This window comes from Salvelinus fontinalis, chromosome 30, assembly GCF_029448725.1.
Source record: "Salvelinus fontinalis isolate EN_2023a chromosome 30, ASM2944872v1, whole genome shotgun sequence".
NCBI lineage: Eukaryota > Metazoa > Chordata > Actinopteri > Salmoniformes > Salmonidae > Salvelinus > Salvelinus fontinalis.
In genome coordinates, this window is record NC_074694.1 from 7,571,998 (window position 1) to 7,599,962 (window position 27,965).

General features: G+C 42.2%; 1 protein-coding gene and 1 long non-coding RNA gene across 2 annotated transcripts in view; one reads left to right on the forward strand and one right to left on the reverse strand.

Annotated features, from left to right (window-relative positions):
* Positions 1 to 11,532: 11,532 nt before the first annotated feature.
* On the reverse strand, positions 11,533 to 15,972 carry LOC129828588 (uncharacterized). Its single transcript, XR_008755251.1, has 2 exons — positions 15,435 to 15,972; positions 11,533 to 13,047 (listed from the first exon to the last, which is right to left on the reverse strand). It is a non-coding gene; the product is annotated as an uncharacterized LOC129828588 (long non-coding RNA).
* A 463-nt stretch (positions 15,973 to 16,435) lies between these two features.
* The window catches only part of LOC129828587 (mucin-5AC-like), a 97,263-nt gene continuing 85,733 nt past the window's right edge, over positions 16,436 to 27,965 (forward strand). Inside the window, exon 1 of the mRNA XM_055889640.1 lies at positions 16,436 to 17,096. Within this exon, the coding sequence (XP_055745615.1) occupies positions 17,027 to 17,096 (70 nt within the window). The 5' untranslated portion in view covers positions 16,436 to 17,026. The remainder of the gene's footprint in view (positions 17,097 to 27,965) is intronic.

Consider the following 27,965-nt stretch of genomic DNA (forward strand, 5'->3'; position numbering starts at 1 on the left):
ATCAAAGGTTGACTTTACACCTGTCTGATAATCAAAGGTTGACTTTGCACCTGTCTGATAATCAAAGGTAGACTTTACACCTGTCTGATAATCAAAGGTAGACTTTACACCCGTCTGATAATCAAAGGTAGACTACACCTGTCTGATAATCAAAGGTAGACTTTACACCTGTCTGATAATCAAAGGTAGACTTTACACCTGTCTGATAATCAAAGGTAGACTTTACAAATGTCTGATAATCAAAGGTAGACTTTACACCTGTCTGATAAGCTAAGGTCGACTTTACACCGGTCTGATAATCAAAGGTAGACTTTACACCTGTCTGATAATCAAAGGTAGACTTTACACCTGTCTGATAATCAAAGGTAGACTTTACACCTGTCCGATAATCAAATGTAGACTTTACACCTGTCCGATAATCAAAGGTAGACTTTACACCTGTCTGATAATCAAAGGTAGACTTTACACCTGTCTGATATCGAAGGTAGACTTTACACCTGTCTGATAATCAAAGGTAGATTTACACCTGTCTGATAATCAAAGGTACACTTTACACCTGTCCGATAATCAACGGTAGACTTTACTCCTGTCTGATAATCAAAGGTAGACTTTACACCTGTCTGATAATCAAAGGTAGACTTTACACCTGTCTGATAATCAAATGTGGACTTTACACCTGTCTGATAATCAAAGGTAGCCTTTACACCTGTCCGATAATCAAAGGTAGCCTTTACACCTGTCCGATAATCAAAGGTAGACTTTACACCTGTCTGATAATCAAAGGTAGACTTTACACCTGTCTGATAATCAAAGGTGGAATTTACACCTGTCTGATAATCAAAGGTAGACTTTACACCTGTCTGATAATCAAAGGTAGACTTTACACCTGTCTGATAATCAAAGGTGGACTTTACACCTGTCTGATATTCAAAGGTAGACTTTACACCTGTCTGATAATCAAAGGTGGACTTTACACCTGTTTGATAATCAAAGGTAGACTTTACACCTGTCTGATAATCAAAGGTGGACTTTACACCTGTCTGATAATCAAAGGTAGACTTTACACCTGTCTGATAATCAAAGGTAGACTTTACACCTGTCTGGGAATCAAATGTAGACTTTACACCTGTCCGATAATCAAAGGTAGACTTTAAACCTGTCTGATAATCAAAGGTAGACTTTACACCTGTCTGATATCGAAGGTAGACTTTACACCTGTCTGATAATCAAAGGTAGACTTTACACCTGTCTGATAATCAAAGGTAGACTGTACACCTGTCTGATAATCAACGGTAGACTTTACTCCTGTCTGATAATCAAAGGTAGACTTTACACCTGTCTGATAATCAAAGGTAGACTTTACACCTGTCTGATAATCAAATGTGGACTTTGCACCTGTCTGATAATCAAAGGTTGCCTTTACACCTGTCTGATAATCAAAGGTTGACTTTACACCTGTCTGATAATCAAAGGTAGACTTTACACCTGTCTGATAATCAAAGGTAGACTTTACACCTGTCTGATAATCAAATGTGGACTTTACACCTGTCTGATAATCAAAGGTAGCCTTTACACCTGTCTGATAATCAAAGGTTGACTTTACACCTGTCTGATAATCAAAGGTTGACTTTGCACCTGTTTGATAATCAAAGGTAGACTTTACACCTGTCTGATAATCAAAGGTAGACTTTACACCCGTCTGATAATCAAAGGTAGACTACACCTGTCTGATAATCAAAGGTAGACTTTACACCTGTCTGATAATCAAAGGTAGACTTTACACCTGTCTGATAATCAAAGGTAGACTTTACAAATGTCTGATAATCAAAGGTAGACTTTACACCTGTCTGATAAGCTAAGGTCGACTTTACACCGGTCTGATAATCAAAGGTAGACTTTACACCTGTCTGATAATCAAAGGTAGACTTTACACCTGTCTGATAATCAAAGGTAGACTTTACACCTGTCTGGGAATCAAATGTAGACTTTACACCTGTCCGATAATCAAAGGTAGACTTTACACCTGTCTGATAATCAAAGGTAGACTTTACACCTGTCTAATAATCAGCGGTAGACTTTACACCTGTCTGATAATCAAAGGTAGACTTTACACCTGTCTGATAATCAAAGGTGGACTTTACACCTGTCTGATAATCAAAGGTAGACTTTACACCTGTCTGATAATCAAAGGTAGACTTTACACCTGTCTGGGAATCAAATGTAGACTTTACACCTGTCCGATAATCAAAGGTAGACTTTACACCTGTCTGATAATCAAAGGTAGACTTTACACCTGTCTGATATCGAAGGTAGACTTTACACCTGTCTGATAATCAAAGGTGGACTTTACACCTGTCTGATAATCAAAGGTAGACTTTACACCTGTCTGATAATCAACGGTAGACTTTACTCCTGTCTGATAATCAAAGGTAGACTTTACACCTGTCTGATAATCAAAGGTAGACTTTACACCTGTCTGATAATCAAATGTGGACTTTACACCTGTCTGATAATCAAAGGTAGCCTTTACACCTGTCCGATAATCAAAGGTAGACTTTACACCTGTCTGATAATCAAAGGTAGACTTTACACCTGTCTGATAATCAAAAGTGGAATTTACACCTGTCTGATAATCAAAGGTAGACTTTACACCTGTCTGATAATCAAAGGTAGACTTTACACCTGTCTGATAATCAAAGGTAGACTTTACACCTGTCTGATAATCAAAGGTGGACTTTACACCTGTCTGATATTCAAAGGTAGACTTTACACCTGTCTGATAATCAAAGGTGGACTTTACACCTGTTTGATAATCAAAGGTAGACTTTACACCTGTCTGATAATCAAAGGTGGACTTTACACCTGTCTGATAATCAAAGGTAGACTTTACACCTGTCTGATAATCAAAGGTAGACTTTACACCTGTCTGGGAATCAAATGTAGACTTTACTCCTGTCCGATAATCAAAGGTAGACTTTAAACCTGTCTGATAATCAAAGGTAGACTTTACACCTGTCTGATATCGAAGGTAGACTTTACACCTGTCTGATAATCAAAGGTAGACTTTACACCTGTCTGATAATCAAAGGTAGACTGTACACCTGTCTGATAATCAACGGTAGACTTTACTCCTGTCTGATAATCAAAGGTAGACTTTACACCTGTCTGATAATCAAAGGTAGACTTTACACCTGTCTGATAATCAAATGTGGACTTTACACCTGTCTGATAATCAAAGGTGGCCTTTACACCTGTCTGATAATCAAAGGTTGACTTTACACCTGTCTGATAATCAAAGGTTGACTTTGCACCTGTCTGATAATCAAAGGTAGACTTTACACCTGTCTGATAATCAAAGGTAGACTTTACACCCGTCTGATAATCAAAGGTAGACTACACCTGTCTGATAATCAAAGGTAGACTTTACACCTGTCTGATAATCAAAGGTAGACTTTACACCTGTCTGAAAATCAAAGGTAGACTTTACACCTGTCTGATAATCAAAGGTAGACTTTACACCTGTCTGATAAGCTAAGGTCGACTTTACACCGGTCTGATAATCAAAGGTAGACTTTACACCTGTCTGATAATCAAAGGTAGACTTTACACCTGTCTGATAATCAAAGGTAGACTTTACACCTGTCTGGGAATCAAATGTAGACTTTACACCTGTCTGGGAATCAAAGGTAGACTTTACACCTGTCTGATAATCAAAGGTAGACTTTACACCTGTCTAATAATCAGCGGTAGACTTTACACCTGTCTGATAATCAAAGGTAGACTTTACACCTGTCTGATAATCAAAGGTGGGCTTTACACCTGCCTGATAATCAAATGTTGACTTTACTCCTGTCTGATAATCAAAGGTAGACTTTACACCTGTCTGATAATCAATGGTAGACTTTACACCTGTCTGATAATCAAAGGTAGACTTTACACCTGTCTGGGAATCAAATGTAGACTTTACACCTGTCCGATAATCAAAGGTAGACTTTACACCTGTCTGATAATCAAAGGTAGACTTTACACCTGTCTGATAATCAAAGGTGGACTTTACACCTGTCTGATAATCATACAGAACATCAATAGACAAGAACAGCTCAAGGACAGATCTACATCTACATCAATACATACACAAACTATCTAGGTCCAATAGGGGAGAGGCGTTGTGCTGAGAGGTGTTGCTTTATCTGGGGGTTTTAAACCAGGTTTGTTGTTCATTTGAGCAATATGAGATGGAAGGGAGTTCCATGCAATAATGGCTCTATATAATACTGTTCGCTTTCTGGAATTTGTTCTGGTTTTGGTGACTATGAAAAGACCCCTGGTGGCATGTCTGGTAGGGTAAGTGTGTGTGTCAGAGCTGTGTGTAAATTGACTTTGCAAACACTTTGTGATTTTCAACACATTAGTGTTTCTTATAAAAAGTGGAAGTGATGCAGTGAGTCTCTCCCCAACTCTTAGCCAAGAGAGACTGGCAGCATAGTGTTTACATTGGGAAAGTATTCAGACCCCTTTTTCACCATTTTGATACATTATAGCTTTATTCTAAAATGCCTTAAATAAAAACATTTCCTCATCAATCTACTCACAATAATGACAAACCGAAAACAGGTTTTTAGAAATTTTACCAAATGAATCAACAACAAAAAAATATATATATATATTTACATAAATATTCAGACCCTTTGCTATGAGACTCGAAATTGAGCTCAGGTGCATCCTGTTTCCATTGATCATCTTTGAGACGTTGCTACAACTTGATTGGAGTCCACCGGTGGTAAATTCCATTGACATGATTTGGAAAGGCACACACCTGTCTATATGTGACTGACCAGCTCAAATCGGTCTTAATGTAGCAACATTTCGAGAAAAAATGTTTTTTTACATTTGATAAAAGTAGATACTCAGAGCTACGAAATGGTATATCATAAACTGCATTTGAGGAACAATGGGAAAGTAATTCTGCTTTGAAAGTTGATCAACTTGTTACCCCACGTTTGAGAAAATGACCCTTGAATGTTTTGGTACCTACTGAAGAGCTCCTCTTTGTCTCCACCCATTCAGCATCGTTCACACCCTCTTAAGCTTTAGCCCCACCCGTCTCTTTATGGATTCACATGTGAGGCCAGGTGCTAAACAGAAAGTGGTGTAGTAAAGATTACGACTAAAAGTGGTAGTAGCCTACAATAAGGAACAATTCCTTGACTCCAGATAAAAATATGTTATAAATACTAGATGACGCTTAACCAGACACACTTGTCTATATTGATGGGTCATGTGAAAGAAACGCTATAACCCCCAGCCACAACCAGTGAAGGGAAAAGTATTACATTGTCATACTTGAGTAAAAGTATAAATCATTTCAAATTCCTATTATATTAAACCAGACGGTTTTAAATGTACGATAGTCAGGGGCACACTCCAACACTCAGACATAATTTACAAACTAAGCATTTGTGTTTAGTGAGTTGGCCAGATCAGAGGCGGTAGGGATGACCAGGGCTGTTCTCTTGATACGTTTGTGAATTGGACCATTTTCCTGTCAAATGTAACGAGTACTTTTGGGTGTCAAGGAAAATGTATTGAGTTAAAAAGTACATTATTTTCTTTACGAATGTAGTGAAGTATAAGTATCTACTTAAGTAGTACTTTAAAGTATTTTTACTGAAGTACTTTACACCACCACCATTTACGCCCAAATGCCTTGACACCAGTACATGAGTATACTTTACATACTATTACACACTTATCACATAGTATTCAATACACAAAACAGTAGCATACTTTATATACTATTACACACTTATCACATAGTATTCAATACACAAAACAGTAGCATACTTTATATACTATTACACACTTATCACATAGTATTCAATACACAAAACAGTAGCATACTTTATATACTATTACACACTTATCACATAGTATTCAATACATAAAACAGTAGCATACTTTATATACTATTACACACTTATCACATAGTATTCAATACATAAAACAGTAGCATACTTTATATACTATTACACACTTATCACATAGTATTCCATACATAAAACAGTAGCATACTTTATATACTATTACACACTTATCACATAGTATTCAATACATATAACCATACTTTATATACTATTACACACTTATCACATAGTATTCAATACATATAACCATACTTTATATACTATTACACACTTATCACATAGTATTCAATACATATAACCATACTTTATATACTATTACACACTTATCACATAGTATTCAATACATATAACCATACTTTATATACTATTACACACTTATCACATAGTATTCCATACATAAAACAGTAGCATACTTTATATACTATTACACACTTATCACATAGTATTCCATACATAAAACAGTAGCATACTTTATATACTATTACACACTTATCACATAGTATTCAATACATATAACCATACTTTATATACTATTACACACTTATCACATAGTATTCAATACATATAACCATACTTTATATACTATTACACACTTATCACATAGTATTCAATACATAAAACAGTAGCATACTTTATATACTATTACACACTTATCACATAGTATTCAATACATATAACCATACTTTATATACTATTACACACTTATCACATAGTATTCAATACATATAACCATACTTTATATACTATTACTTTATATACTTATCACATAGTATTCAATACATATAACCATACTTTATATACTATTACTTTATATACTTATCACATAGTATTCCATACACAAGGCCATGCAACCTGAGTTGAAACCTAAGTGAGGTGCAGATGTACAGTACATAAACAGATGCGCCATATGTTTATGTCGTGGACACTTGGTACGGTCACGTGATATTGTTGTGGTATGTCACAAAATCATGTTACGTTCACACATATCAATATTCATTATATATATCAATATTTTGCTAAGTGGATGGGTCTCTACAGAAGGTGTAAACGCTACAGCCAAATGGTTACTTGCATAGTAGCAATATCAGAAGTAGATAATATACAGTATGTACAAGAACAATATCAATAACGATATCAGTGATAGATGAGGTAGTTATTAGCATATAATCAGGGGTAAAGTGGCCGAGCAGCAGGGTAAATAGTAGCAGCAACGTATGGCGTGTGTGTTAGGAGAGAGTCATTTGAACTGTCCAAAACACGTATGAACAAGGGAATCTATATTCGGAGAGCTTGTTTCTGTCCTGCCCTTGACTTTGGTGCTTTAGCTAGCAATGAAAACATCTTTCTGGTGGTGGTTTTATTTTCTATGTTGGCCTGGTACGGTTCCCAATCAGAGGCAGCTGTTTATCGTTGTCCCTGATTGAGGATCATATTTAGGCAGCCATTTCCCCACTGTGTTTTGTGGGATCTTGTTTTTGTGTTGTTGCCTGTGAGCAGCCCAGAACGTCACGTTTCATTTGTTCTTTATTGTTTTTGTGCGTTTCATTGAATAAACATGTGGAACCCAAATCACGCTTTGGTCCGAGTTCCAACGACGATCGTGACACTATCAATATTGTCAGCTATATGTTCAGATTTCAGCCAGAAATCAATACGGGATTGTATAGATAAATCTTTGGTCCTCCATGTAAACATGATCTTATCTGGGTTCTTATGTCTCCAAATATCTAGAACACCTAACCTTTAGAGTTATATTCCATATCTCACAAACAGAATTACTATCCTTAGGAGGCCAAATATCTAGAACACCTAACCTTTAGAGTTATATTCCATATCTCACAGTCAGAGTTGCTATCCTTAGGAGGCCAAATATCTAGAACACCTAACCTTTAGAGTTATATTCCATATCTCACAAACAGAATTACTATCCTTAGGAGGCCAAATATCTAGAACACCTAACCTTTAGAGTTATATTCCATATCTCACAGTCAGAGTTGCTATCCTTAGGAGGCCAAATATCTAGAACACCTAACCTTTAGAGTTATATTCCTTATCTCACAAACAGAATTACTATCCTTAGGAGGCCAAATATCTAGAACACCTAACCTTTAGAGTTATATTCCATATCTCACAGTCAGAATTACTATCCTTAGGAGGCCAAATATCTAGAACACCTAACCTTTAGAGTTATATTCCATATCTCACAGTCAGAGTTGCTATCCTTAGGAGGCCAAATATCTAGAACACCTAACCTTTAGAGTTATATTCCATATCTCACAGTCAGAGTTGCTATCCTTAGGAGGCCAAATATCTAGAACACCTAACCTTTAGAGTTATATTCCATATCTCACAGTCAGAGTTGCTATCCTTAGGAGGCCAAATATCTAGAACACCTAACCTTTAGAGTTATATTCCATATCTCACAGTCAGAGTTGCTATCCTTAGGAGGCCAAATATCTAGAACACCTAACCTTTAGAGTTATATTCCATATCTCACAAACAGAATTACTATCCTTAGGAGGCCAAATATCTAGAACACCTAACCTTTAGAGTTATATTCCATATCTCACAGTCAGAGTTGCTATCCTTAGGAGGCCAAATATCTAGAACACCTAACCTTTAGAGTTATATTCCATATCTCACAGTCAGAGTTGCTATCCTTAGGAGGCCATACATCTAGATTATCATGTAATACTGTATTAAAATCAACATCATTTGATTTTCCTCTCAATGTCTCTAAATAAAATACAATTACTTGACTTGTCATTGTTGGTAGAATAAGTATTCCCAACAATGAATTGAATGTGGTTGACATCTACCAATAGCATAATCCATCTCCCTGTATTATCTGCTTCATGTGTCAGTATATTACCCTTAAAGTTGCCTTTTAAAATAGCGCCACCTGCTGACTGATTGGTACCAAATGAAAGCCAAATATCATTCCCCCATTGACACTTCCAAAACGCAGTATCTGTGGAACAGGCATGAGTTTCTTGAATTAAATAAAAGTTTACATTTTTACCCTTACAATACAAAAACAAAGATTTTCTTTCCAAAATATTAGATTCCCCTGGCATTAATAGAAAAAATCGGAAATGTACATTTACTATCACAGTGACTATATGAAGAGTATGAAACGTGTTCTCACAAAAATGAAACATTCTTGCTAGTTGCAAACAAAGACAGTTATTTGCACCTTGCAGTTGATCTAAAGTGAAAATGTTATTATTTTTTTCCATTTGCAAATAAAATCTGATATTTGTACCATGCATTGATAACACCAATAGCCATCAAGCTACGTTAACGTTAAGTGTCAGTGTTAAGGTTCCATAAAAAAATGGCTCGCACAAAGAATGCACTTTCCTCACAAAATAAAATGTTTTACCAGTTGCAAATAAAATCAGTCCTGCACCTCACTTGGTAAATCCAGTACATTTCAAGCTAGGCATCAGAGTGAATTTCCCTGCCATGAACAAAAGCCTTGGCTCCCGCCAAGTACGCACTTTTCCTCTCCTTCCTTGCTTTCTCAATCATCAGTCACAGATGATTTCGAGCTTCTTTATCAAATTCTGTCAGGTCCTCCTTGAACCTCAGGTTGTCGTGCTGTAGATAGTCATTCTGTCAGGTCCTCCTTGAACCTCAGGTTGTCGTGCTGTAGATAGTCATTCTGTCAGGTCCTCCTTGAACCTCAGGTTGTCGTGCTGTAGATAGTCATTCTGTCAGGTCCTCCTTGAACCTCAGGTTGTCGTGCTGTAGATAGTCATTCTGTCAGGTCCTCCTTGAACCTCAGGTTGTCGTGCTGTAGATAGTCATTCTGTCAGGTCCTCCTTGAACCTCAGGTTGTCGTGCTGTAGATAGTCATTCTGTCAGGTCCTCCTTGAACCTCAGGTTGTCGTGCTGTAGATAGTCATTCTGTCAGGTCCTCCTTGAACCTCAGGTTGTCGTGCTGTAGATAGTCATTCTGTCAGGTCCTCCTTGAACCTCAGGTTGTCGTGCTGTAGATAGTCATTCTGTCAGGTCCTCCTTGAACCTCAGGTTGTCGTGCTACCCAGGTAGTTCACCACATCCAGGGAGCTGCAACAACACTCAGCTCGGCCTCTGGGACTCTTGCCCTGCAAATGTCCTTCACCTTTGCTTTGATGTTCTCGTTGAATCTTTTGGCGATTCCGTAAATTAGAAGATTCCATCTCCGACTGTATCGATCAGTCTTGTTAACATTGGACTCCATTTTCGGTGAGATTCTTCTCCTGCTTTGCAGCCTGAGTTTTTAATGTTGCGTTCTGCTGCTTCAGAGTTTCAACTTCCTCAGCATTGAAATCCATTTCTTCAGGTTAACGGTGCTGACAGTCTTCTTTTTCACCAAGTCCATGACGTAATCCGCGCTCTCTTTGATTTTAGGCTCGATGATGCAGACGATGTTGTCATTTAGCTTACTCGGTGATGGCTCCCTTTTCAGCCTCTTTGGAAATTAAAAAATATATAATTTTTGTTGCAACTGCAGCCTATAATGATAAACTTGTGAGAAAACCCTAAAAATGTTTGTCAGCTAGGAATTGTACGACCACTCATGCCACCATCTTGAGCCCCGATGCTCCATTGATTATTTCCTCTTGCACTCTCAGCAGTGACATGTCTAGGCCGAGACAGGTCACTTTTTTTTTAAACGATCCCACCCATTGCAAGTCAAAATGTGATTGGCTCATTCGCTTGTCACTCCAAAATTCTTCCTTAATACAGTTGAATGGCAGAGGAATTCTGTCCAGCTTCCAAAGTCCTAGCCAATGGCTGAGCTCGATTTTTCTACCTAAAAACCAACAGGGAAAATTCTAACTGGATACATTTTTCTTCTTCTTCAGTATTAACCGTTCTATTTCCAACACAAATGGAAGAGATGAAATCAGAAGATCATTACAATTGTTGTAAAGATGAAATAAGAATGTAAATAACTGTCACGCCCTGACCTTAGAGATCCTATTTATGTCTCTGTTCTGGTTGGTCAGGGCGTGAGTTGGGCTGGGCATTCTATGTCTGTTGTTCTATGTTTTGTATTTCTATGTGTTTGGCCTGGTGTGGTTCCCAATCAGAGGCAGCTGTCTATCCTTGTCTCTGATTGAGAACCATACTTAGGTAGCCTGTTCTCACCTGTGTTTGTGGGTAGTTGTTTTCTGTTTAGTGTCATCACCTTATAGAACTGTTCGTTTGGCATCTTTTGTTGTTTTGTTCAGTTTATTGATTAAAATGAACCCTTACCACGCTGCACCTTGGTCCTCTTCTCCTTCTCCCGACGACGTTCGTTACAATAACATTTTATAAATCCTTAGGCCTTTTCTAAAGGCCTACAAGACCCTCACCGTTACCCACCGGTAGGGTGAGATTCTTGTTTCCTGTATTCCTTTACATTTTTCTGTAGCGGATAGAGAAGAACATATACCCATCATATCCCATGTTAATCAAGTCCCCGTGTGTTTGTAACTCAAATGTGTTTTGGGGTCTGGATTGGGAAGGTGTGAAGCGTAACAATGAGAGAAAGAAGCCAACCAATGTCATCGTAGAAGTTATCTCTAGTTGATGAGGTATTACACTCATGCCATGAAGGACAAAACCAGCATTAAACTTTGATTAGTTGATTTAATGACACTATATCAACGCATTTGAGTCATAACAAAAAAAAGACAAACTGGAGAAAAAAAATCTGATTCAGATTCCCGTTTGTCCTATAAGAGGAAATCTTAGCACTTCTCACACATCACATAGGTCCAAACAGAACATATAGAAAACATAGCAAGAAACATACTTTCGGATCAGTCAGACAGATACAGTTGAAGTCGGAAGTTTACATACACTTAGGTTGGAGTCATTAAAACTCGTTTTTCAACCACTCCACACATTTCTTGTTAATAAACTATAGTTACAGACAGATTATGTCACTTATAATTCACTGTATCACAATTCCAGTGGGTCAGAAGTTTACATACACTAAGTTGACTGTGCCTTTAAACAGCTTGGAAAAGTCCAGAAAATGATGTAATGTCGTTAGAAGCTTTTGATAGGCTAATTGACATCATTTGAGTCAATTGGAGGTGTACCTGTGGATATATCTCAAGGCCTACCTTCAAACTCAGTGCCTCTTTGCTTGACATCATGGGAAAATCAAAAGAAATCAGTCAAGACGTCAGAAATAAATTGTAGACCTCCACAAGTCTGATTCGTCCTTGGGAGCAATTTCCAAACGCCTGAAGGAACCACGTTCATCTGTACAAACAATAGTACGCAAGTATAAACACCATGGGACCACGTAGCCGTCATACCGCTCAGGAAGGAGACGCATACCAACATGTTTCAAGCAGACCACCATAGTCCTTGTGCCCAAGAACACTAAGGTAACCTACCTAAATGACTACCGACTCATAGCACTCACGTCTGTAGCCATGAAGTGCTTTGAAAGGCTGGTCATGGCTCACATCGACACCATTATACCAGAAACCCTAGACCCACTCCAATTTGCATACCGCCCCAACAGATCCACAGATGATGCAATCTCTATTGCACTCCACACTGCCCTTTCACACCTGGACAAAAGGAACACCTATGTGAGAATGCTGTTCATTGATTACAGCTCAGCGTTCAACACCATAGTGCCCTGAAATCTCATCACTAAGCTAAGGACCCTGGGACTAAATCATTGACTACAACTCAGAGTTCAACACCATAGTGCCCTCAAAGCTCATCAATAAGCCAAGGACCCTGGGCCCAAAACACACAACAATTCATGAAATACATTTCAGCAACAAGAGTAAAGAAATGAGCAACTGATTCTTTTGAAAGACGAAGTCCAACATCGATCATGAGGGAAACTGGTTCCTCTGAGACGGTCACAGGGGCGATGTTTCCATCAAGAGAGACCTTTAACTGGTTCCTCTGAGACGGTCTCAGGGGCGATGTTTCCATCAAGAGAGACCTTTAACTGGTTCATCTGAGACGGTCACAGGGGCGACGTTTCCATCAAGAGAGACCTTTAACTGGTTCCTCTGAGACGGTCACAGGGGCGACGTTTCCATCAAGAGAGACCTTTAACTGGTTCCTCTGAGACGGTCACAGGGGCGATGTTTCCATCAAGAGAGACCTTTAAAAAAGATGGACATTTTCTCTAACACTAAACATACTAATATGTATTTTACACTTATTAGGAAGGTGAAATATTATAGTTAGTCGTTTTATTGTTTGATTATTCAATATTTAGAAAGCACATAAGTCATGTCAAGCCTTATTCATACAGTTTTGTTGAATAGGAAAAACATTATATAAAATATTTCATGTCTTTATCATATTTGTACTGTGTACTTAAGCTTGTGTATTCAACAGTGACTACACCTCAGCAATGTATAACTATTTTTACCAGAAAGGTGAGATGTTAATCTTTCTTGGAGTATGCAAAATTACTAGTTATTGTTTATGTCCCTGTCGTGATAAATAAGTCTTTTGGGGGATTACATAGATTACATTTTTTTTAAAATTACATTTAGTTACATTTAACAGTTTTTTTTACGTAGAAATGAAAGGATAATGAGATCGTTTAGTGTTTCAATCTCATCACGGACAACCTTAGTATTTTACCTCATTAGAAACTTTTCAAACTACTTACTACTTTTTTGCTACATTGCAACTAGTTAGCATGTTAGCTACCCCTAAACCTAACCTTAACCCTAACCCTGACCCTAAACCTAACCCTAACCCCTAACCCTAACCCTAACCCCTAACCCTAACCCTAACCCCTAACCCTAACCCCTAACCCTAACCTTAACCCTAACCGATTTACGTACAGAACAATACGAAATGCTCTGAGACTAGGTTGTGTCCTGTCATGGGTTATGAGGTCATAAGTCTAGGTCTGGTGATCAGACAGCTGGTTGGTTTGATCTGCCCGGCGACAGTAAGTGGCTCTAAACCATGTAGGTCAAGGCCTTAGAACTGCACGGGCCAGCCATGTTGCCTTCATTAGACAGTCGCTAGACATGGAACAGGCAGCCTTAAACCCCTATAGGGCAACCCAGTCAGGGCACCACAGTCCCAGTACAGAGGATACGGTCAGTAACAAAGACCTACTGTTGTGTCGGCTGACTAATTGACTGCTCTGACTGTCAAACCCCTTGTCTAGAAACACTACTGGGAGGCGGTGACCAGTGAAGCTGGGTGACAGAGGGGTCTGGGGATGGAAAACATCAAAAAGAAACTCTATGGCGGGGCAAGGAGACTTTCTCCATGGGAAGTAAAGCCTCGAAGGCAATATTTCCGCAGTAGCCTATGTTATTCATAATGATATCGACAGAATAAAGCAACACAATTTGACAGTTTCCATGACAAAAATGTATTTAAAAATATCTTAGCATGGAATCATTATTGGATACGGTGTTGCTTATTCTAAATGGATTTATAAGGAGTCCTCGTCCAATTGGACATATGCCTAATCCACCAACCTGGTCTCAGAGCATTTCGTATTATTCCATTTGTAAATCCGAGACACTCCATGTAGTATCATATGTTACGTTTCGTATGTAATAATGAGTGGATGTTCATCATCCATTTCGTTACAAATTACAATTTGTATGATATGTTACAAATTGCAATTCGTACAATATGTTATGAATTTACAAAATGTACAATATGATACATATTTGCAAAACATATGTTAAGTTACAAATTAGAATTATTTGATGCTAACGTTAGCTAGCTGGCTAACGTTAGCTCTAGGGGTTAAGGTTAGGAGTTCGCTAACATGTTAAGGTTAGGTGAAGGGTTAGCTAACATGTTAAGGTTAGGTGAAGGGTTAGCTAACATGTTAGGGTTAGGTGAAGGGTTAGCTAACATGTTAAGGTTAGGTGAAGGGTTAGCTAACATGTTAAGGTTAGGTGAAGGGTTAGCTAACATGTTAAGGTTAGGTGAAGGGTTAGCTAACATGTTAAGGTTAGGTGAAGGGTTAGCTAACATGTTAAGGTTAGGTGAAGGGTTAGCTAACATGTTAAGGTTAGGTGAAGGGTTAGCTAACATGTTAAGGTTAGGTGAAGGGTTAGCTAACATGTTAGGGTTAGGTGAAGGGTTAGCTAACATGTTAAGGTTAGGTGAAGGGTTAGCTAACATGTTAAGGTTAGGTGAAGGGTTAGCTAACATGTTAAGGTTAGGTGAAGGGTTAGCTAACATGTTAAGGTTAGGTGAAGGGTTAGCTAACATGTTAGGGTTAGGTGAAGGGTTAGCTAACATGTTAAGGTTAGGTGAAGGGTTAGCTAACATGTTAGGGTTAGGGTTAATCCCCAGAAGTAATTATTTATCATGAGCGAGCCATGAACAATAACTAGTATTGCTGCATACTCACAGGAAGGTAAACATTTCACCTTTCTGGTAATTAAAAAAAGAAATTGCTAAAGTGTAGTCACTTTTGAGGACACAAGCTCAAGTACATAGAACAAATATAATAGAAATGTGAAAAGATTAAATATATGATTATGTATTTCCAACTCTGTCACGACTTCCGCCGAAGTTGGTCCCTCTTGTTCCGGCGGCGTTCTGCGGTCCACGTCGCCGACCTTCTATTGGTTTAGTCTTGTCTTCCATCACACCTGGTTCCAATTTCATCAATTCCATGTTGTGTATTTAACCCTCTGTTCCCCCCATGTCCTTGTCCGTAGTTGTTTCTTGTAGTGCTTGTGTATGGTATGCTGGTTATTACCGGGTTCTGTTTGACCCATTCATGTATTGTTCTGTTGACGGTGGTTTATGTTGATTTATCGACACAGTTGTAAATCCGTTTTCCCTCTCCTGCGCCTGACTTCTCTGCCGCCAGTACGCACCTCATTACAAACTCATACAAAACTGTATGAATAAGGCCTGAAATGACTGACATGCTTTCTAAATATAGTATCATCCATTTACAAAACGAATAACTATAAGGTTTCACCGTCCTCATAACTGTAAAATAGATATCTGTTTAGTGTTGGAGAAAATGTTCATTTTTTCTAAAGATCTCTCTTGATCAAAACGTCTGCCCCATCACTGTTCACGTCTACGTCTCACAGCGCTCTAGCTTGGCTTCCTGAACCACTGAGAGCCATTTGGATATACGGTGTCCACAGATCGATTTAGAAGCGAAAATGTCGGTCGGAACCGGTAACTACGCAGGTCCCCTAAACAGGGAAATGTAACAGGTCCTTTTATCTCATGTAACCAAACATGACATACACTACGGAATGAAACGTACAGTATTATGTCTAGTCTATGAGACCAGTCGGAATGCGCACTAGAATACATCAATAATGCAGTTGGCGACAACACTATTATTCAAATGTTATTATTAGGCTATTTTACTTTATTCCAAGTCAATACAAGTAACCATGCATTTCTGTAAGATATTATATCGCAGCATTCTCAGCTATTGGCTCTTGTCTTGCCCTTTTAAAGGCGGCCTGAAGGCGAAGGAGTCAAATTCCATCCCACGTAGGAAGCAGCAGCTCCTCACGTTTCTCCCTTCTTCCAACACGACACATAACGGTCCGCATCAACAGGCAGAATAAGGGAGAGCTTTATTCCTCTTCGGTTGGATTAGAACGGTATTGACACATGCTACGGTATCCACTTTTAGAATAATGGCGCATTTTCTAGAGTTGTATCGTTTTGAACGAGTTGTTTCCCATTTCCTCTGAAATGAACCTTCGTTCTATGGTTGTCTTAAGTTTATCTTCATGCAATAGAGTGAATTGACGCCCAAAGGAATCAAACAGAATGTGATATTTGAACGATTTTCGACACATAGCAGAACATTTGATTACGGACACGTAAGCGTTTCACCGTAAGGTCTACTACACCTGTTATATTCGGCGCATGTGACAAATACAAAACGGATTTGATTTGATATGAGGAACAAGCGAAGAGAGAGGGAGAATCCAACAGCCGGCTACTTTCCCCAGCGGAAATGAGCTCAGTCGGGGTTTTTCCATCTTTTAGAACATAACGGGATTCAGCCACTACTTGCTGCCGGTGGAACCCGGAAGGTTCTCATTCCACAACCAACATCTTTTCAGGGCTGATTCGGATGGAATGTCAAAGTAACTCAAATGAACTACATCAACACGGACCGCAGCGACACGCAATATAATCATCACCACTGCGAAGGAGGCATGGAAGGTAACCAACCGTAACAACCCAAATGAATTATTATCACCTTGCTATTTATATAAGTTGTTTTGCATTAATACTATGTAGTTGTAGCTTCATATACATCGGCTACCACACGGACTGACTAAGTGTAGACCACATTATACCAAATGCTACATGACAGGTCAATGGCTGTTTGCTCAGCAGTTATTTTGGTAACGACGTGACCTCATTGGAAGATGGTGTGTCTGAAACTTAACAGCTTCCTGTTCATAGTGATCGATTGTTCTCGGTATTATGATATTGACATAAGGGATGAATAGAGTGATGTGGTATTAGAGAGGCCCACAGTAGGAAACCTTTGTCAGCTACGATGTCAGTGTTATGGGTTAGTATAAATGACCAGATCCACATAGTGCTTAGGCTGTTATGTAGCTATTGACTCCAATAGGGGAGTGATGACACGATATCTATCAATAGTTCTGTTTCCATGACTCTTTATGTCTTTCATATCCTTGGTAGTTTTACATTCATTTACCCTCCCGGCTTTCCTAATAGATTAAATACATCGCGAGTGTTGCTCAATGGAGTGGTCTCGGTAGCCTATAATAAGCCAATCATTTTCAATATTAATACAGGTCAGACCAAACTAAAACATAACCTGTCTGTCTGTCTGTCTGTCTGTCTGTCTGTCTGTCTGTCTGTCTGTCTGTCTGTCTGTCTGTCTGTAAGGCTGTCTGTCTGTAAGGCTGTCTGTCTGTAAGGCAGTCTGTAAGTAAGGCAGTCTGTAAGTAAGGCAGTCTGTAAGTAAGGCAGTCTGTCTGTCTGTCTGACTGACTGACTGACTGAAGGCCTCTGGTTCATCTGATTTGCTTTAGTCTACTAGCCAACTATGTAGTGAGCTTTGTTGAAGCACACCATGGGGGCTACCAGAAAGAAGAACGAGAGAGAGGATGACAGAATGAAGAACAAGAGAGAGGATGACAGAATGAAGAACAAGAGAGAGGATGACAGAATGAAGATGTCTCTGAACCGTTTAGATGTGAAAGATACAAATATAACGCTGACATCTTGTTAGAAAATGATCCTCACATTTCCTCAGTAAGAATGTTCTCAGGAGAAGCTGACCCTTTGTAGTCCCAGATCTCTGAAATAACAGGAGGCTGAGAAGTACTTTTCAGATCAAGTATTATTCCTACCCCAGCAAGGCTGCCTTGGACCGCAAATCAAACAAATAGCTGTAACCCCAGATTTTTTACTTTGGGAAAAATACTTTGTGAAAGTGTTTCTGTTCTCTGATTCTATCATAGACGGTTGTGTATTTACAGTGCTTTCGGAAAGGATTCAGACCCTTTGCTATGAGATTCGGTATTCAGCTCAGGTGCATCCTGTTATCATTGATCATTTCGTTGATGTTTCTACAACTTGATTGAAGTCCACCTGTGGTAAATTCAACTGATTGGCACACACCTGTTTATATAAGGTCCCACAGCTGACAGTGCATGTCAGAGCAAAAACCAAGCCATGAGGTTGAAGGAAATGTCCGTAGAGCTCAGAGGCAGGATTGTGTCGAGGCACAGATCTGGGGAATGGTACCAAAACATCAGGCCTTTATGGTAGAGAGGCCAAACGGAAGCCACTCCTCAGTAAAAGGCACATGACAGCCCGCTTGGAGTTTACCGAAAGGCACCCGAAGACTCTCAGACCATGAGAAACAAGATTCTCTGGTCTGTTGAAACCAAGATTGAACTTTGTGGCCTGAATGCCAAGCATCTCGTCTGGAGGAAACCTGGCACCATCCCTACGGTGAAGCATGGTGGTGGCAGCATCATGCTGTGGGGATGTTTTTCAGAGGCAGGGACTGGGAAACTAGTCTGGATCGAGGGAAAGATGAACGGAGCAAAGTACAGAGAGATCTTTGATGAAAACCTGCTCCAGAGCACTCAGGACCTCAGACTGGGGCAAAGGTTCACCTTCCAACAGGACAAAGACCCTAAGCACACAGCCAAGACAATGCAGGAGTGGTTTCGGGACAAGTCTCGCAATGTCCTTGAGTGGCACAGCCAGAGCCCGGACTTGAACCAGATCGAACATCTCTGGAGAGACCTGAAAATAGCTGTGCAGCGACGCTCCCCATCCAACCTGACATGAGCTTGAGAGGATCTGCAGAGAAGAATGGGAGAAACTCCCCAAATACAGGTGTGCTTAGCTTGTAGCGTCATACCCAAGAAGACTCGAGGCTGTAATCGCTGCCAAAGGTGCTTCAACAAAGTACTGAGTAAATGGTCTGAATACTTATTGAAATGTGATATATCATTTCTCCATTTTAGAAATTTCTACAAACCAGTTTTTGCTTTGTCATTGTAGAGTATTGCATGTAGTTTGATGAGGGAAAAAAAGAATTGACTAAATTTTAGAACAAGACTGTAACCTAACAAAATGTATAAAAAGTAAAGGGTTCTGAATACTTTCCAAATGCACTGCATGTACTGTATAAAGTGACCTTAGCCTACATGGGGAAAACTAGATGGGAAACCACATGAGTAGCAGTGGAAGCTCTTGTATTTTGTATGGACCAGTAAGCAGCACATTAGTAGTGGATGTCACTGTGCTCAGAGAGGCTTGATGGGTTACCAGGTAACAGGGGGACTAGACCAGTGGAGTGGTCATACCCTCAGGATAACCACCATGGAGTGGGCATACCCTCAGGATAACCACCATGGAGTGGGCATACCCTCAGGATAACCATATCACCATGGAGTGGTCATACCCTCAGGATAACCACCATGGAGTGGACATACCCTCAGGATAACCACCATGGAGTGGTCATACCCTCAGGATAACCACCATGGAGTGGACATACCCTCAGGATAACCACCATGGAGTGGACATACCCTCAGGATAACCACCATGGAGTGGACATACCCTCAGGATAACCACCATGGAGTGGACATACCCTCAGGATAACCACCATGGAGTGGACATACCCTCGGGATAACCACCATGGAGTGGACATACCCTCGGGATAACCATATCACCATGGAGTGGATATACCCTCAGGATAACCACCATGGAGTGGACATACCCTCAGGATAACCACCATGGAGTGGTCATACCCTCAGGATAACCACCATGGAGTGGTCATACCCTCAGGATAACCACCATGGAGTGGTCATACCCTCAGGATAACCACCATGGAGTGGTCATACCCTCAGGATAACCACCATGGAGTGGTCATACCCTCAGGATAACCACCATGGAGTGGTCATACCCTCAGGATAACCATATCACCATGGAGTGGACATACCCTCAGGATAACCACCATGGAGTGGTCATACCCTCAGGATAACCATATCACCATGGAGTGGACATACCCTCAGGATAACCACCATGGAGTGGACATACCCTCAGGATAACCACCATGGAGTGGACATACCCTCAGGATAACCACCATGGAGTGGTCATACCCTCAGGATAACCACCATGGAGTGGACATACCCTCAGGATAACCACCATGGAGTGGACATACCCTCAGGATAACCACCATGGAGTGGACATACCCTCAGGATAACCACCATGGAGTGGACATACCCTCAGGATAACCACCATGGAGTGGACATACCCTCAGGATAACCACCATGGAGTGGACATACCCTCAGGATAACCACCATGGAGTGGACATACCCTCAGGATAACCACCATGGAGTGGACATACCCTCAGGATAACCACCATGGAGTGGACATACCCTCAGGATAACCACCATGGAGTGGTCATACCCTCAGGATAACCACCATGGAGTGGTCATACCCTCGGGATAACCATATCACCATGGAGTGGTCACACCCTCGGGATAACCATATCACCATGGAGTGGACACACCCTCGGGATAACCATATCACCATGGAGTGGACACACCCTCGGGATAACCATATCACCATGGAGTGGACATACCCTCGGGATAACCATATCACCATGGAGTGGACATACCCTCGGGATAACCATATCACCATGGAGTGGACATACCCTCGGGATAACCATATCACCATGGAGTGGACATACCCTCGGGATAACCATATCACCATGGAGTGGACATACCCTCGGGATAACCATATCACCATGGAGTGGACATACCCTCGGGATAACCATATCACCATGGAGTGGACATACCCTCGGGATAACCATATCACCATGGAGTGGACATACCCTCGGGATAACCATATCACCATGGAGTGGACATACCCTCGGGATAACCATATCACCATGGAGTGGACATACCCTCGGGATAACCATATCACCATGGAGTGGACATACCCTCGGGATAACCATATCACCATGGAGTGGACATACCCTCGGGATAACCATATCACCATGGAGTGGACATACCCTCGGGATAACCATATCACCATGGAGTGGACATACCCTCGGGATAACCATATCACCATGGAGTGGACATACCCTCGGGATAACCATATCACCATGGAGTGGACATACCCTCGGGATAACCATATCACCATGGAGTGGACATACCCTCGGGATAACCATATCACCATGGAGTGGACATACCCTCGGGATAACCATATCACCATGGAGTGGACATACCCTCGGGATAACCATATCACCATGGAGTGGACATACCCTCGGGATAACCATATCACCATGGAGTGGACATACCCTCGGGATAACCACCATGGAGTGGACATACCCTCGGGATAACCACCATGGAGTGGACATACCCTCGGGATAACCACCATGGAGTGGACATACCCTCGGGATAACCACCATGGAGTGGACATACCCTCGGGATAACCACCATGGAGTGGACATACCCTCGGGATAACCACCATGGAGTGGACATACCCTCGGGATAACCACCATGGAGTGGACATACCCTCGGGATAACCACCATGGAGTGGACATACCCTCGGGATAACCACCATGGAGTGGACATACCCTCGGGATAACCACCATGGAGTGGACATACCCTCGGGATAACCACCATGGAGTGGACATACCCTCGGGATAACCACCATGGAGTGGACATACCCTCGGGATAACCACCATGGAGTGGACATACCCTCGGGATAACCACCATGGAGTGGACATACCCTCGGGATAACCACCATGGAGTGGACATACCCTCGGGATAACCACCATGGAGTGGACATACCCTCGGGATAACCACCATGGAGTGGACATACCCTCGGGATAACCACCATGGAGTGGACATACCCTCGGGATAACCACCATGGAGTGGACATACCCTCGGGATAACCACCATGGAGTGGACATACCCTCGGGATAACCACCATGGAGTGGACATACCCTCGGGATAACCACCATGGAGTGGACATACCCTCGGGATAACCACCATGGAGTGGACATACCCTCGGGATAACCACCATGGAGTGGACATACCCTCGGGATAACCACCATGGAGTGGACATACCCTCGGGATAACCACCATGGAGTGGACATTCCCTCGGGATAACCACCATGGAGTGGACATACCCTCGGGATAACCACCATGGAGTGGACATACCCTGAGTCTGGACAATAGCTATTCGACTATTCTGCTTCTGGCCTTGGTTAACTATTGGCCTTTTTAATATAACTAGAGGGAAGTCCCTATTCCGTCAAGTGGAAAATGTCCTCAGCTACTGGTCAAAGAGCCGGTAACTTTTTTCTCATATATTGATATCAATAATGACTGTTTTTGACACTTTTAAGTATGTAAGAAATGTGTCTGTTGTTAACATGCACATTTAACAGTGAGGGACCTCTTTCACCCCGTCTTCTGACAGTGACTGTTTCTCTGGTTTCTGTCTGTTGATCGTTACATTACTGCCCCTATGTGACAACGTGTACACAGCAGCAACCCACATGAGATAGTGTGTGTGTGTCAGCATGCATGTGTGTGCGAGTGTGTGTGAGTATGTGCGTTTCTAGTGTGTGTGTATCTGCATCAGGGTGTGTATCATTATTTTCAGCTGGTTTATGTGTCCCATGTGACAGTACAGGAAGTGTGTGTCTGGGACAACCCTACCTCGACTGCTGCTGTTAAATTTCATATGATGCAGTTTCAGGAACAGTTTCAGGAACAGTTTCTCAACAATCCTCAAATGTCTGTCCATTAGGATGTGAGAGCTAAATGTAATTCCCTCCCACAAAAGCCCAGATTGAACGAGATTCAGAATAGAGGCCGAAATGATAAAAGCCAACATTAGGGGAAACAGCGCTACTGTTCACCCCAGCGCATTTGTTAATGTTTTTGATTTGTTCATGAAATGGAGCAGAGGAGCAGAGGAGGAGAGGGGGAGAGGAGCAGAGGAGAGGAGAGGAGGAGAAGAGAGGAGGAGAAGAGGGGGAGAGGAGAAGAGCAGAGGAGAGGAAGAGAGGAGAAGAGAGGAGGAGAAGAGAGGAGAGGAGCAGAGGGGGAGAGGAGAGGAGCAGAAGAGAGGAGAGGAGAGGAGGAGAGGAGAGGAGAGGAGGAGAAGAGAGGAGGAGAGGAGAAGAGAGGAGAGGAGAGGAGAGGAGAGGAGGAGAAGAGAGGAGAGGAGAGGAGGAGAAGAGAGGAGGAGAAGAGAGGAGGAGAGGAGAGGAGGAGAAGAGAGGAGGAGAGGAGAGGAGAGGAGGAGAGGAGAGGAGAAGAGAAGAGAAGAGAAGAGAAGAGAAGAGAAGAGAAGAGAAGAGAAGGGAGGGGAGAGGAGAGGAGAGGAGAGGAGAGGAGAGGAGAGGAGAGGAGAGAGAGAGAGAAGAGAGAGAAGAGAAGAGAAGAGAAGAGAAGAGAGAGAAGAGAGAGAAGAGAAGAGAAGAGAAGAGGAAGAGAAGAGAAGAGAGAGAGAGAGGAGAGGAGAGGAGAGGAGAGGAGAGGAGAGGAGAGGAGAGGAGAAGGAGAAGAGAAGAGAAGAGAAGAGAAGAGAAGAGAGAGAAGAGAAAGAGAAGAGAAGAGAAGAGAAGAAAGAGAAGAGAATGAGAAGAGAAGAGAGAAGAGAAGAGAAGAGAAGAGAAGGAGAAGAGAAGAGAAGAGAAGAGAAGAGAAGAGAGGAGGGGAGGGGAGGGGAGGGGAGGGGGAGGGGAGGGGAGGGGAGGGGAGGGGAGGGGGAGGGGAGGGGGAGGGGAGGGGAGAAGAGAAGAGAGAAGAGAAGAGAAGAGAAGAGAAGAGAAGAGAAGAGAAGAGGAGAGGAGAGGAGAGGAGAGGAGAGGAGAGGAGAGGAGAGGAGAGGAGAGGAGAGGAGAGGAGAGGAGAGGAGAGGAGAGGAGAGGAGAGGAGAGGAGAGGAGGAGAAGAGAGGAGGAGAAGAGAGGAGGAGAGAAAATGCAGTACACATTCCGCTGTTCTATCACATGTGCGATGATGTCAGAGGGAATAAACTGTGTTTGTTGTTTACAGTAGCTTCTTTGTTGTAATATTCCAAACAGATGTGGCAATTTCACCAATTAAGGATTCTAACTTTAGGTTATGTATTTCTTCCACTTCGTTTTGTCTCATTCACAGCACTCCCGTGGAGTTTTGACATTGCCACCCTAGTGTAATTTAGACAAATAGAGGATCTATTCTGGAGTGGAATTAGATGAAAAAAACTGTTATGTTGCTGACTGTTTAGAGTGATGAACACGTCTGGAGAGGCTGGAAGTTGACTTTCACTTCCTGTAATGTCCTGTGGAATCTGTGGTCAGTCAGAGTCGCTGTGGCAGATCCTGTCTCTGGGAGATTTTAGCAGATCCTAGCCTGGGAGAGATTAGCAGATCCTAGCCTGGGAGAGATTAGCAGATCCTAGCCTGGGAGAGATTAGCAGATCCTAGCCTGTCTCTGGGAGAGATTAGCAGATCCTAGCCTGGGAGAGATTAGCAGATCCCTGCCTGGGAGAGATTAGCAGATCCTAGCCTGTCTCTGGGAGAGATTAGCAGATCCTAGCCTGGGAGAGATTAGCAGATCCTAGCCTGGGAGAGATTAGCAGATCCCTGCCTGGGAGAGATTAGCAGATCCTAGCCTGGGAGAGATTAGCAGATCCTAGCCTGGTAGAGATTAGCTCTGCAGCTCCACAAACCTTTGTTTTTATAACATCCTCTGCATTCCTGTTCGCCTCCCTCAACCAATGGAAAGCTGGCTTTAACATCCTGAACTGAAGTGAGCCAATGGGAACTATGTTTAACATGAGGGGGTCGCCGACAGACATGGAAGCTATGCTACTATCTCCTAAAACATGCCAGACATGGAAGCTCTGCTACTAGCTCCTAAGACATGACAGACATGGAAGCTATGCTACTATCTCCTAAGACATGCCAGACATGGAAGCTCTGCTACTAGCTCCTAAGACATGACAGACATGGAAGCTATGCTACTATCTCCTAAGACATGCCAGACATGGAAGCTCTGCTACTAGCTCCTAAGACATGACAGACATGGAAGCTCTGCTACTAGCTCCTAAGACATGACAGATATGGAAGCTTTTTGTTGGACCCCAGGAAGAGTTGCTGCTGCCTTGGCAGCAACTAATGTGGATCCATAATACATACAAATACAAATACTGGGGCCAAGCTTCCTGTCATCCAGGACCTATATACTAGGCGGTGTCAGAGGCAAGCCAGAAAAATGGTCAAAGATTCCAGTCACCCAAGTCATAGCCTATACTCTCTGCTACCGCAGGACCAAGCCTTAAGACTGCTGAACAATTAATCAAATGACTATTTACATTGACACCCCCCACCCATTGGTTTTTACACTGCTGCTACTCTCTGTTTATTATCTATGCATAGTCACTTCACCCCCACCTACATGTACAAATTACATCCACTAACCTGTACCCCCTCACATTGACTCTGTACCGTAACACCCTGTATATAGCCTCCACATTGACTCTGTACCGTAACACCCTGTATATAGCCTCCACATTGACTCTGTACCGGTACCCCCTGTATATAGCCTCCACATTGACTCTGTACCGGTACCCTCCCTGTATATAGCCTCCACATTGACTCTGTACCGTAACAACCCTGTATATAGCCTCCACATTGACTCTGTACCGGTACCTCCCTGTATATAGCCTCCACATTGACTCTGTAACCGGTACCCCTCCCTGTATATAGCCTCCACATTGACTCTGTACCGTAACACCCTGTATATAGCCTCCACATTGACTCTGTACCGGTACCCCCCTGTATATAGCCTCCACATTGACTCTGTACCGTAACACCCTGTATATAGCCTCCACATTGACTCGGTACCAGTACCCCCTGTATATAGCCTCCACATTGACTCTGTACCGTAACACCCTGTATATAGCCTCCACATTGACTCTGTACCGTAATACCCTGTATATAGCCTCCACATTGACTCTGTACCGGTATCCCCTGTATATAGCCTCCACATTGACTCTGTACCGGTAACCCCTGTATATAGCCTCCACATTGACTCTGTACCGTAACACCCTGTATATAGCCTCCACATCGACTCTGTACCGTAACACCCTGTATATAGCCTCCACATTGACTCTGTACTGGTACCCCCTGTATATAGCCTCCACATTGACTCTGTACCGGTACCCCCTGTATATAGCCTCCACATTGACTCTGTACCGTAATACCCTGTATATAGCCTCCACATTGACACGGTACCGTAATACCCTGTATATAGCCTCCACATTGACTCTGTACCGGTACCCCCTGTATATAGCCTCCACATTGACTCTGTACCGGTACCCCCTGTATATAGCCTCCACATTGACTCTGTACCGTAACACCCTGTATATAGCCTCCACATTGACTCTATACCGTAACACCCTGTATATAGCCTCCACATTGACTCTGTACCGGTACCCCCTGTATATACTGTACCCCCTCACATTGACTCTGTACCAGTACCCCCTGTATATACTGTACCCCCTCACATTGACTCTGTACCGTAACACCCTGTATATAGCCTCCACATTGACTCTGTACCGTAACACCCTGTATATAGCCTCCACATTGACTCTGTACCGGTACCCCCTGTATATAGCCTCCACATTGACTCTGTACCGTAATACCCTGTATATAGCCTCCACATTGACTCTGTACCGGTACCCCCTGTATATAGCCTCCACATTGACTCTGTACCGGTACCCCCTGTATATAGCCTCCACATTGACTCTGTACCGGTACCCCCCTGTATATAGCCTCCACATTGACTCTGTACCGGTAACCCCCTGTATATAGCCTCCACATTGACTCTGTACCGTAATACCCTGTATATAGCCTCCACATTGACTCTGTACCGGTACCCCCTGTATATAGCCTCCACATTGACTCTGTACCGTAATACCCTGTATATAGCCTCCACATTGACACGGTACCGTAACACCCTGTATATAGCCTCCACATTGACACGGTACCGTAACACCCTGTATATAGCCTCCACATTGACTCTGTACCGTAACACCCTGTATATAGCCTCCACATTGACTCTGTACCGGTACCCCCTGTATATAGCCTCCACATTGACTCTGTACCAGTACCCCCTGTATATAGCCTCCAAATTGACTCTGTACCGTAATACCCTGTATATAGCCTCCACATTGACACGGTACCGTAACACCCTGTATATAGCCTCCACATTGACTCTGTACCGGTACCCCCTGTATATAGCCTCCACATTGACTCTGTACCGGTACCCCCTGTATATAGCCTCCACATTGACTCTGTACCGTAACACCCTGTATATAGCCTCCACATTGACTCTGTACCGGTACCCCCTGTATATAGCCTCCACATTGACTCGGTACCGGTACCCCCTGTATATACTGTACCCCCTCACATTGACTCTGTACCGTAACACCCTGTATATAGCCTCCACATTGACTCTGTACCGTAACACCCTGTATATAGCCTCCACATTGACTCTGTACCGGTACCTTCCCCTGT